The sequence below is a fragment of the Camelus dromedarius genome, chromosome 18, assembly GCF_036321535.1.
Source record: "Camelus dromedarius isolate mCamDro1 chromosome 18, mCamDro1.pat, whole genome shotgun sequence".
NCBI lineage: Eukaryota > Metazoa > Chordata > Mammalia > Artiodactyla > Camelidae > Camelus > Camelus dromedarius.
This window is the reverse complement of record NC_087453.1, coordinates 18,411,488-18,423,675: the sequence shown is the minus strand read 5'-3', so window position 1 is coordinate 18,423,675 and position 12,188 is coordinate 18,411,488. Positions and strand designations below refer to the sequence as shown.

General features: G+C 43.9%; 2 protein-coding genes across 2 annotated transcripts in view; one reads left to right on the top strand and one right to left on the bottom strand.

Annotated features, from left to right (window-relative positions):
- Window positions 1-4,572: 4,572 nt before the first annotated feature.
- On the top strand, window positions 4,573-10,647 carry RAB5IF (RAB5 interacting factor). The gene is made up of 4 exons (XM_010975201.3): window positions 4,573-4,877; window positions 6,393-6,496; window positions 8,911-9,040; window positions 10,281-10,647. The coding sequence occupies exons 1-4, from the start codon at window positions 4,764-4,766 to the stop codon at window positions 10,320-10,322; spliced, it is 390 nt and encodes a 129-aa protein (XP_010973503.2). The 5' UTR covers window positions 4,573-4,763; the 3' UTR covers window positions 10,323-10,647.
- Window positions 9,518-12,188, bottom strand: part of SLA2 (Src like adaptor 2) — a 24,255-nt gene continuing 21,584 nt past the window's right edge. Inside the window, exon 8 of the mRNA XM_010975203.3 lies at window positions 9,518-11,956. Coding sequence (XP_010973505.1) covers window positions 11,791-11,956 — 166 coding nt within the window. The 3' untranslated portion in view covers window positions 9,518-11,790. The remainder of the gene's footprint in view (window positions 11,957-12,188) is intronic.

Here is a 12,188-nt window from a genome sequence, read left to right as displayed (position 1 = left end):
GCTCCTAGAAGGCTAAGAGGAGAGACACAGATGATGTTTCAGATGCCTGTTGAACCTCTAATTTTGCTATGTGACCTTGGGTTGGAATGTAGATCTAAGGCCCCTCCCAAATATAACTTTCTGACACACCCCTCTCCTCCATATAAACACAAACTTAATGAATCTCAGAGTTAGGGTCAGAGCTTCAAAATATAATACATAAGACATAAAAAGAGTTAACTCTTTTTAGGGGGAAGAAATTAAGTTATCTCTCTTTGCAGATGATATGATCGGATATGTAGAAAACCCTAAAGATTTCACACAAAAACATTTGAATTAATAAATGAATTCAGCAAAGCTGCAGGATACAAAAATCAGCTGTGTTTCTACAATCCAAAAAGGAAATTAAGAAAACAACTCTGGGGGGAGGGTATAGCTCAGTGGTAGAGCACATGCTTAGCATATACGAGGTCCTGGGTTCAATTCCCAGTACCGCCACTAAAAAAAAAAAAAAAAAAAAAAAAAAAAAAAAAATTTAATATAAATAAATAAACCTAATTACCTCCCCCCAAGCCCCCTCAAAAAAGAAAACAATTCCACTTATAATACCATCAAAAAGAGTAAAATACTTAGGAATTAACTTAACCAAGGAAGTTAAAGACATATGTCAAAAATTACAAAACATTACTGAATGAAATTAAAGAAAATACAAATAAATGGAAAAACATCTCATGTTCATGGATTGGAAGACATGATATTATTAAGAAGTCAATACTACCAAAGCAATCTATACATTCACTGCAATCGATATAAAAGTCCCAATGACTTTTTTTTTTTTGCAGGTATAGAAAAACTCATCCTAAAATTCATATTGAATCTTCAGGGACCCTCAATAATCAAAACAATCTTGAAAAATAAGAACAAACTTGGAAGATTCACACTTCCTGATTTCAAAGCTACAGAAATTAAAACAGAGTGGTATTGGCATAAAGAGACAAATAGACGAATGGAATAAAATAGTCCTGAAATAAACCCTCACATACATGGTCAAACGATTTTCAACAAGGGTGCCAAAACCATTCAATGGGGAAAGGACAGTCCTTAACAAGTGATGCTGGGAAAACTGGATATCCACATGTAAAAGAATGAAGTTGGACCCTTACCTAACACCATATAAAAAAATTAACTCAAAACGGATGAAAGACCTAAACGTAAGAGCCAACAATATAAAACACTAGGAAGAAAACGGAAAAACTTGATGACACCGGATTTGGCAGTGATTTCTTGCATATGACACAAAAGTCACAGGCAACAACAACAAAAAATTAGACAAATTGCTCTTCATTAAAATTTAAAACTTTTAGGGGAGGGTATAGCTCAGTGGTAGAGCGCATGCCTAGCACACATGAGGTCCTCGGGTCAATCGCCAGTACCTCCATTAAAAATAAGCAAACAAACAAACCTAATTACCTCCCCAACCTCCCAAAAATTTTAAAACTTTTGTGTATCAAAGAATACTATCAACAGAGTTAAAAGGCAACCTACAGAATGGGAGAAAACATTTGCAAATTATATATATGATAAGGGATTAATATCCAGAATATACACAGAACTCCGAAAACTCAACAACAAAAAAACAAAAGACTAGACTCAAAAATGGGCAAAGGTCTGGTATAGATATTTCTCCAAAGGAGATATACAAATAATCAACAAACACATGAAAAGACGCTCAACGTTACTAATCATTAGGGAAATGCAAATGAAAAACACGATGAGATACCACTTCACACCCATTAGGTTGGCTGTGAAAAAATGAGAAAACAAGTGTTGATGAGGATGTGGAGAAACTGGAATTCTGTACACTGTTGGTGAGAATGTAAAGTGGTGCAGCCGCAATGGACAACAGTATGGCTATTCCTCAAAAAATTAAAACAGATATTATCATATGATCCAGCAATTTCACTCTAGGTATATATCCAAAAGAACTGAAAGCAGAGACATGAACAGATACTGGTACACTCATATTCATCGCAGCATTATTCACAATAGCAAAAAGGTGGAAGCAGCCCAAGTGTTCCTCAATAGATGAATGCATAAACAAAATGTATATACTGTGGAACTTTAACAAGCATTTAACAAAGTTATTATTCAGCCTTAAAAAGGAAGGAAATTCTGACATGATACAACATGGATGAACCTTGAATACTTATGAGAATATATCCAAAGGAAATGAAAACACCAACTCAAAAAGATATCTGCACCCCCATGTTCATACTAGTATTATGTACAACAGCCAAGACATGAAAACAACTTAAATGTCCATTGATAAATGAATGCATAAAGAAATTGTGAGATATATACAGAAACACACACACACAAATATTATTCAGGCATAAAAACCAGAAAAATCCTACCATTTGCAACATCATGGATGGATATTGAAAGCATTATGTTAAGTGAAATAAGTCAGACAGAAAAAAATACTTTACGATCTCACTTATATGTGGAATATTTTTAAAACAATAAAAAAATTTAAAACTCATAGAAAAAGAGATCATACTTGTGGTTGTGAGAGGCAGAGGGAGAAGGGAGAGGAAATGGAAGAAGGTGGTCAAAAGATACAAACTTCCACTTATAAAATAAATAAGTACTAGAGATGTAACATACAGCATGTGTACTATACCTAACACTGCCACACAATATACAGGAAAGTTGTTAAGAGAGTAAATCCTAAGAGTTCTCATCACAGAAGAGTTTTTTTTTCCTTTTTCATATTCTTTTCTTTGTATTTTATCTATCTGAGAAGATGGATGTTAGCTCATCCTACTCTGGCAATCATTTCACAGTATATGTAAATCAAACCATCCATCATGCTGTACACCTTAAACTTACACAGTGATGTAGGTCAATTATTCTTCAGTAAAACTGGAAAAAAATTATTCAGGCTGATTCTCCCCATCCTTCCCCAATTTGTGGCTTTATTCTTTAGCCAACTGGTTTCATCTCCTGGAATGCTCTCTTCCCTTCCCCTCCCTCTTCACCTTCTTAACTCCTACTCTTCCCTCAGACTTCAGTCTTCTCTGACTGTCCTAGATCAGACTCTCCATTACAAACCTTTGCCCCCAGACTCAGCAGACTAAAACCGTACCTTTTCTGTCTTTGTCCATGGGCAAAGTATTCTTCCAACATTCTATGACAGAATGATCAGTCTGCCTCCATCGTTGCATGCCACCAGGGAATCTGTAAAACAGATTTTCTATCAATGGTACACATCTAAGCTGGAGTGAGCTGGTTAGGCTTTACCATAGTTTTTGATTATGGGAGGAAAATTGGTTCAGAGGAGGGATTTCTGATAAGAACAAGATCCATGTGGAAGTTAGGACTGAAAATGTGTACCTATGTCAGGTATATGGCCGTCCCACTAGGTCCAGACAGAGTAACGCCTACGCAGTGTGGACTTTTGAGACCCATACCCACTCAATGTATTGAATGAGATAAAACAGTTATGGTATTCTGGAAAAGCTTCCTAGGAGATTCTGTTGTTCACCCAAAGTGGAGAATTACACGTGAATTTTGACAGATATGCAGAGGATGTTCTGATCTTAACTGTTTTGTTTTGTTTTTGTTTTTGTTTTTAAGACTTTAAGATTAAGAGTGCAGATATTGAATTCAGACCCATGTACGAGCTGACCGATTCTGGACAAGTTACTTTGCCTCTATAAACCCATCCACACAGGATTGATGTGCCTAGTTATACAGCACAGTGCACATGGCACCACCTGGAGAGCTTACTGACACCCTGATTATGGGCACCATCCCCAGAATTTCTTATTCAGTGGGTCTGCGGTGGGGTCTGAGAATTGTATCTCTAATCAAGTTCCCAAGTGATGCAGCCGCTGCTGGTCCAGAAACAGACTCTGTGACCCACTAATCAAGCCCATAGTGAAGACACAAATAGATAAATGCTCAAATATTCTGATACCTAATAAAGTACTCTCTCCGCTTCACTTCCCTGAGGACTCCTCAGTTGATTCCAACATGGTACATAGCCTTAGAAAATCATTCCCCCTCTTTGAATCTCAGGGCTCACATTTGCCAAAAGAGGGTGCTAGGCTTGAGGAGACACTAAGCTATTACAGAAAAGAATTAACTTCCTGAACGAGGTCCTACGGGACTTGCTGGGTTAGAGGAGAAAACGAGTAAAGGCTAAATTCTGAGGGGCAACTTGGGGCTCCCGGGGAGCAAGGATGGGCTCGAAAGGACGCCTCGGGGGAAACAGAGCCGTGTTCTGCCCCGCTGCCCGAAGGGACAAATTGTGGCGGATTGGGCGACGCTCATGTCTAACCAACCTCCGCTTTCGCCTCAGACACCGTTTGTCAGTCTCCACAGCGCCTCCTCGCGCTTGTGTAGCCGTCCCCACCAAGATTGTCCCTTCATTCTCACCCTACCGCGCGGCTGGCGGAAGTTTGCCGTCACTTCCGCCGCTCGTAGAGCGTTTGCGCCGGAGCGACGGCTGCGAGGCCGCCGATTGGCTGCGTGAATACGTTGTGCGGCGCTGCATTGCTCCGCCCTCCGAACTCCCGGTCTCGGCCCAGCGAGCAGAGTTGGGCGGCTTGGCCAAGTGAGGGCAGCCGCAGGCGTAGCACGTAACCCATCAGCTGATCCTGTCGCCGCCGCCGCCGCCGCCGCCGCCGCCGCCGCCCAGCTCGCCACGACCCCAAACCCCGACCCCTTATAGCTCGGCCCGCGCGCCCCAGGCCCGGCCCGGGCGGCGCGACGGGAGGATGAGCGGCGGGCGGCGGAAAGAGGAGTCGCCTCAGCCGCAGCTGGCCAACGGGGCCCTCAAAGTCTCTGTCTGGAGCAAAGTGCTGCGGAGCGATGCGGCCTGGGAGGACAAGGTGCGGTGGGACCTGGCGAAGGCGCACATTCGAGGAGCCGGCTGGGACTCGGGGACTAATGGACAGGCCCGAGCCTGCCTCTGCCCCCGTCCCGGTGCGGCCGAGTGTTCGGGATGGTGGGGCAGGTGGCCCGAGGGTGTCGGGACGAACTTGGCGGGCCTGGGCCTAACGGCCCGGCTTGAGGCTCACCACAGAGTGGCCTAAGGGTGAAGCCAGCAGCAAGGAGTGGGCAGAAGAGTTGCCACCCGGCCGGTCGTGTGACTGAACGGCGTGTGAGCTGAATTCTGTTCGATCTCCGACTTTTACTCTCAGTAGCATCTTGAATAAGTGACTTATTTTATCCGAATTAACTACTTGCCATTGTCGTTAGCACGAACAGTACGGTAACAGACTTACACTAAATATTTGCTACGTGTCAGGCGCTCCCTGTGTATCATTTCACTCAAGGCTCAGAACAACTCTGAAGCAGGGTGCCGTGGTGCGTTAAAGCGTTTAGCACATAGCGAGGCTCACTACATGTGAGCTGCCATGGCTTTACTGTAGAATGAGAAAACTGAATACCTCAGTAATTCAGAGAGGAGAGACTGAGACCATCTTCCGCATGGGGGGAGGGATGGAGAGAAACCACCAAATGTGTGTGAGGAAATGGTCGGGGGGCTTCAAGATACCCTTACTGGTCACGCTCATTCAGAAGATCTGAGTGTAAGCACTTCCCCAACCCTGCTCCATGATGTGGAAGGAATCATCACAAGCAGCTTGATTACAGTTGGCTTGAAAAGAATGTTCTATTTGCAGTGTTTCCCTTGTTTTTTTGGACTGATGAAATAGGTTTTCCTGGAGTTCCTGTAAAGGGGTGGGGGATGGGAGGCACTTCCTGATGGTGCCCTCCTCCTGCCCCGAGTCCTGCCGAGCTCTTGTAAAACCTTTCTGATTTGCTGTGTCATTTCTTTCTTTCCTTGTATAAGGACTGGTTTATGCAATCTAGGGCAGGTCAGAAACTTGAGTCTTCCATGTTCTTGTTTGAAAATTAGATATGTTGGCACCTGCCTCCAGCACTTTTGTTTCTAATCCTTTCTCTCCTTTGACTTACTTAAAATTCAATGTGTAGGTAGGTGGTGCTGAATTGGTTAACAGTCAGCCTCTCTGCTTGTGGTCAGTCTGTCCGGGTCTCCCCAGGTCAGATAAGAATTTTCCTGTAGCAGGAAGCACAGTTACTATTACAGCCATTTTATTTTTTCAGCTTCTGAAAAAAAAATGATTTTTCTAAAAGTTTTATTTAGAGCACAGGCCCTGGAAGGGAAGTCATCCCTTAAGATAACTATTATATCTCTTTTTTTTTAAATCTCATTTTATTATAAGAAGCTGTGGAGATTAGAGAACCATATACCACTGCTTTGGGGGAAAATTTCCCTGGAAGATGGGTTTAGCAGAAAGCTTTTTTATTCTTCATCTATTACAAAAGGCACTCTTGTGGCACCCACTCCAGATAATACATGCATTCTCTCTTTTCTACAGGATGAATTTTTAGATGTAATCTACTGGTTCCGACAGATCATTGCTGTGGTCCTAGGTGTCATTTGGGGAGTGTTACCATTGCGAGGTTTCTTGGGAATAGCAGGGTAAGTCTTGGGTATCTTGCATGTTCATGGTATCATTTATTTTCAAAGAGAGATTTTATTTTCCTTTTTTTTTGGAAAAGTCCATTGCTCCTCTGGAGGATTTGTGTGAGTGTGTGCGCGCGCAAGCAAAAAGCTGGCCCCATGATGGCATTCCTAGGTTTGGCGCATCACTCCTCAGTTCAGCAGGCCTGGGAGCATCTTAGGTCAGGCATGTCACCGTTCCAAAGATCTTGGCCAGTTCATTCATTCATGGGTCCAGAGTGACCTCATGCAAGAGGTTGCCGTATTGCCTGTTGGTAGCAGACATCTAGCTCTGGCATGACCTTTGTGTCTATGGAAGTTTGGCAAGTGGAAGAACTTCTGTACTTAATGACCACCACCTGTGCACTGTGTTGGATGTCCTGAATCTTGGTGTTGTCGGAAATTGTCTTAGGTCTCTGCATTTTATAGGCAGTGAAAAAGTAGGAAATTGGTCTCCATCTTTTACTGTGCTCCTGTGGCCAGTGACAGCACAGTTGACACCAGCCTCTGGTCATGGCTCAGCTTTTTAACAAGCCACTGAAAGTGAGTCTGCATGCCCACTAGATTGAAGTAAAAGTATTTGTGGGAGTTGTCTTAAGATAGGAATTGTGGGAAGTTATGGTGGAAGTGGACAGGCAGGCCTCTGGCCTTTTCTCTTTTCACACAGGGAATACAAACTGTCAAACCGATGGAAAATCACGTAGATTGTTCTAATTGTGATCACATCTCATCATTCCCTTGCTTTGGGGTGAAATTATTTCAAACTCATTTGAGTTGCCTATTCTCTCAGAAGATAACCCGAAAGGAAACTCTCCTAGAGGTTTTTGATTTATGATGCTGAGCAAAACATTTGTCCAAGAAAGCCAGTGAGGGTTCATCCCCTGCCTGATTTTGACAAAGCAAACATTTGATGAGGACTGATTGAGGGTGATGAGACACAGGCAGGACCTGGGGTTCATAGAGGTCCTCCCAGGTTGGAAGTGGTATATAGGTACATTTTTAGAATTGGTCACCCCATTTGAGCTTTCTATTTAAAAACAAAAACAAAAACAAAAACCTCAGAGAAAAGGAAAATGCCGGAGAAAGGGGAAGGCAGTCTAAAAGCAAAGGGGGCCTCTTGTCTTCCCCAGGCCGCTTTTCTAGGAGAGGATGACGCTGGTTCAGCTGCCCTGCACCTATCTCATCTTGCAGAATTCCTAACAGATTTCTTTGAAGTCGCCCAATCTGGGAATAATACAGCAAAGACTTGAGCTAGTCTCGTACCTTTCCCACTATGGCAGATGAGTAAGGCTGCACAGAGACTTTTTTTCTTTTCACTTTATAGAAAGCTCTGGATTCAAATTCCAGCTCTGCCAGTTTGAAGCTACATAATTTTGGGCTCACTTTCTGAGGCTGATTTTCCTTATCAAAACAGGGAAATAAAAGTGCCTTCCTTGTGAGATTGATGTGTGACTTTGATGAGATAATGCAAATAAATTGCTAAACATAGTACTTAGTACATCATAGGTACTCCATGCAGGGTTCACTGCAATTGTATGATTAGCTTTACAAAGAGTGATAAAATATGACTATTTCTCAATAGACAAGAAATGTAAGAAATGAGGTGTTTGGAGTGAATTCACCTTGGAGTGGCTTACCCATCATGCCACTTTTTCAGGACTGCTTGTTTTCTAGAGTTCATTCCCACACTGTCCTACCAGAGCCAGTTTCTCTCACTCCAAATAAATCCCTTCCCTCTTTTGGTTGGCACCTTTTCCCCTGCTCTTGGAAAGGGCCCAAGGACACTGATTTTTTCACATAAACTCCCTCACTCCATCTGTCTGACCCAGCTGCCCGGGCTTAGGGCGGGACTGCTCTGGTGCTCAGTTCTAGTGATCGTGTCCTCCCCACTTCCTGCCTTCACTGCCCTCTATCTGGACCCCAACTTGGCTTCTCCTGGTTTCTGGCATGGCCACCAGTTAGGGCCTCTTAAGGTAAAACCATTTCCTCAGGTCTCATTATTTATAATTTGCCTGGGAACTGAGTGTGATAGTTGTGTTCTGTCTGCTGAAGTTTTGCATTATTGGAGAGGGCCTCTGTTCAGCCCTTCCTGCTCCTCCTGTCTCATAGAGCTTGGCATGTGGTTAATAAGTGCTCAGTGAATGCTAGTTAAAATTTTTTAAATTTAGTTTTGCAGGTGAACTAAAAAGAATTGCTCATTCTTCAAGTCCCTAGCTCAACCAAGTGGGCAGCTCCATTGAGGGCCTAGGCGTTTTCATGTATTATTTCACTTGCCCCCAGAATACAGTTAATTGTGCAACAGCAAGTGCCCTGATAGGGCTGGACTGTGTTGGTGGGCATTGAGTCTTCTAAGCTTACAGTTTGTGTTTGGTACTTGTCCTCCCTTGCTCCAGATTCTGCCTGATCAATGCAGGAGTCCTGTACCTGTACTTCAGCAACTACCTACAGATAGATGAGGAAGAATATGGCGGCACATGGGAGCTCACCAAAGAAGGGTTTATGACATCTTTTGCCTTGTTCATGGTATGTGTAGCTAATTTTACTGCAAGTTTTGTCATTTCATGAGAGGTCAGTCAAGGGGAGCCCCGTGATTAAGTTACACTGTGTGATTTGGGTATCATTTTTTAAGACTCCTAAAGCTGGAAGGCATGTTCTTTCTCCAGTAATGTTGTCCCAAAAGATGAGGTGTGATAGATACACTGTGTAGTCTGCCTGTGGTATGCAAATCCAGGGCTCATTGTCAGCTTCTATGTCTGACTTTCAGCTCTGGCTGCACATTAGAAACTGGGAAACTTTTACAAATACATTTGTAGCATTATTCATAATTGCCAAAAAATGCAGACAACTATCACCTGATGAATGACTAGGTAAAATGTTGTATACTATACAATAGAGTATTATTTGGCCATAAAGAGGAATGAAGTACTGGTACAGGCTACCACATGGATGAACCTTGGAAACATTATGCTGGGTAAAAGAATCCAGACACAAAAGACCACGTATGGAATGAGTCCATTTATGTGAAATGTCCGGAATAGGCAAATCCACATGGATAAAAAGTAGATTAGTGGTTGCCAGTGGCAGGGGGTGGGAGGGGAAATGGGAAGTAACTGATAATAGGAACAGGTTTTGTTTTGAGGGCAATGAAAGTGCTCCAGAGTGTTTCCACAACTCTGTGAATATACTAAAACCCTCTGAATTGTATACTTTAAAAGGATGAACTTTATGGAATATGAATATATCGCAAAGTTTTGTTTATTAATTTATTTTCTTAATAGACCCTAGCCCAAACCAATAAAATCAAAATCTCTGGGAGGTAGTGCTTGGGCGTCTCTCTCTCTGTTTTTAAAGGTCCCAGAGATTGCAGAGGTTAGCCAGTTTAAGAACCTGTGCTTTATTTGATACGAAGCTGACAGTGTGGATGGTGGTTTTGTTTTCACATTTGCTGCTAATCCTAACACTTACTAGCAGTTTAGTTTGCTTTACCTGTATCATTTCCACATCTATAACACTCTGGTTGCTCTTTGGCAGGGGAAGAGACTTGTCCAGGGTCGCTTTGGGAGCAGGAAGGTAGTCCTGGGCTCTATTAGAGAAAGCTTGATTTCGGTGAAATTATGTAAGCCCCCAAGCAGATTATGCATTGGATAGCCCCTGGGAAGCCCACCATGCACACATTTTTAGAGCATTTTTGTTCTGTGGAATGAAGCCTGTGTTGACCCTGTTGGTCAGGGGACTTAACGAACATTGCTTGTTTCCTCTCAAGGTCATTTGGATCATCTTTTACACTGCCATCCACTATGACTGATGATGTACAGCCCCCGCTGCTCCAAAGGGGCCTCTTAGTTACAGCACAGAAACATGATTGCCAGGGCACCCAGCCACATGGAACCTGGAAGACCTATGTTTCCTGGACCGAGAATCAGTGTGTTGGGCGTCAGGTATCTTCTGCAAAGGTTGTGACCTGAAACTTTTTAAAGAACCATCCGCCTTTTGGGGAAGCATTTCTGAATTGTCTATCACCAACCATTTCTTCTTGGATACCATCATGAAACGTTGTTTGCAGATTGGAGCTGTCCTTTAATTTGATGCACCTCTGGATCCGGATGAAACATTAAATTGTCTTCCTTCTCCATCAGGTGTACAATTTTTAAACTATCATTGGCATTTCAAGTCTTCTGAAAACAGTATGGCAATATGTGAGTGGTCCATAGCACAGTATAAGCAGCTTCTAATAACAGTTTTCATTGTAGAATGTTTTCAGATACTTGAATAAATCAGATCTTTAATTGAGACCCTGTTGATGGTGCATGGTAAAGCCTTTCCCACCTAACCTCTAGCTTTAGAACCAAGTAGGCGCGCTAGTGGTGGTGCCTCCCATCCTTCTTCCCTCTCCTTCCTCTCCCTGCTCCCTTAACCAGCACCAGCCAGGCCTCTTTCCCTTCAGGGGCAACAAGGAAATCAAGGGCTGGAGTTGTTATAGGCTGTGGCCTTATCTTTGTGGAGAGAGGCTTACCACCTTCTGGTGCCCTGATGCTCCTGCCCAGCACTGAGAAATGTGACTGATCTCACTGCAGTGCTAGACTCAAATGGTGTCATTTTGCATTTGGCCACAAGGTGGCAAGGCTGTTGTAGCCAGGAAAGCTTAGCCAGGTTCCAATGATAAGCCACAAAATGAAAGCTCTGAGACCTAGGACTGTCCAGAAAAGGGGCTTAATGGGGACATCGAGGACCTGGACTGTAGGAGGTCCTGCTCTGTGGTCAGGTGGAAGCTGGACAGCCCAGTTCCTGCTGCTGTGGTAAGTCACCCATCCCCTCTGCTTCCTGTCCCTTCTAGGCTGCAGTCCTACCTTTTGAGGTGTGGTGGCATTCTGAGTGAGACTGGTAAATTTTCTTTAAATGATTTTTTTTTCCTCCTTGATACTAGTGGTGGTTTTCTACCTTGTGGGTAGGGGTGTGGGGATGTAGAATGAGACTCAGGCAAGGGGTGGAAGATGGTATTGGAAATCCCAAACTCAGGAACTGACTGGGTCAGACCCCAGAGGTTTAGTCTCTTTTTGGAGCCCTGACCCTGTTCTTAACTGGTCTGTACTTGAACTAGAGGTTGTAGGCAGGGTCATGGCACTGGGAGGAGGTTAAGTGATTTCTTATGGCTGAGAGAGCAAGGAACAGAGGATACAGGTGGGACCTGGGATGTGTCCATGTCCAGCCCTCCCCTCACTCAGTGTGCAGCCTTGCCTCTGGGGTGCTCAGTCAGGCTGGGCTGAGTTAGGGTTCTAGGTGCTACAGCCTTGGTTCCCCTTTCGGCTTCTGCTTTGGTCCTTGGCATCGTCCAAGGAGATGTCATCAGTCAGGCTGAGGTAGGAGCTAAGGGCCTCCCGGAGCCCCTCACTGAGGAGGGACTCCTCTCCTGTGGCAGATGCTTCAGAAAACAGGAGGGAGCTGTGGAGAGGGGAAAAGAGTTGGGTCAGGGAGCCTCATGCTCCTCCCTGCACTTACCACACAGTTCCGTGTTCTCAAAACCTGCTGAAAAAACTCAGTGGTTCCCTGTTCCTTATGAGATCAAACCCCTGCTTGACTTCACTCAGGACTGGTGCTCCCTGTTGTACCCCATCTTGTCTGACCTTCCTTCCATCCTGGCCACCTTGGTGCCCAGGCATACTCTATATCCATG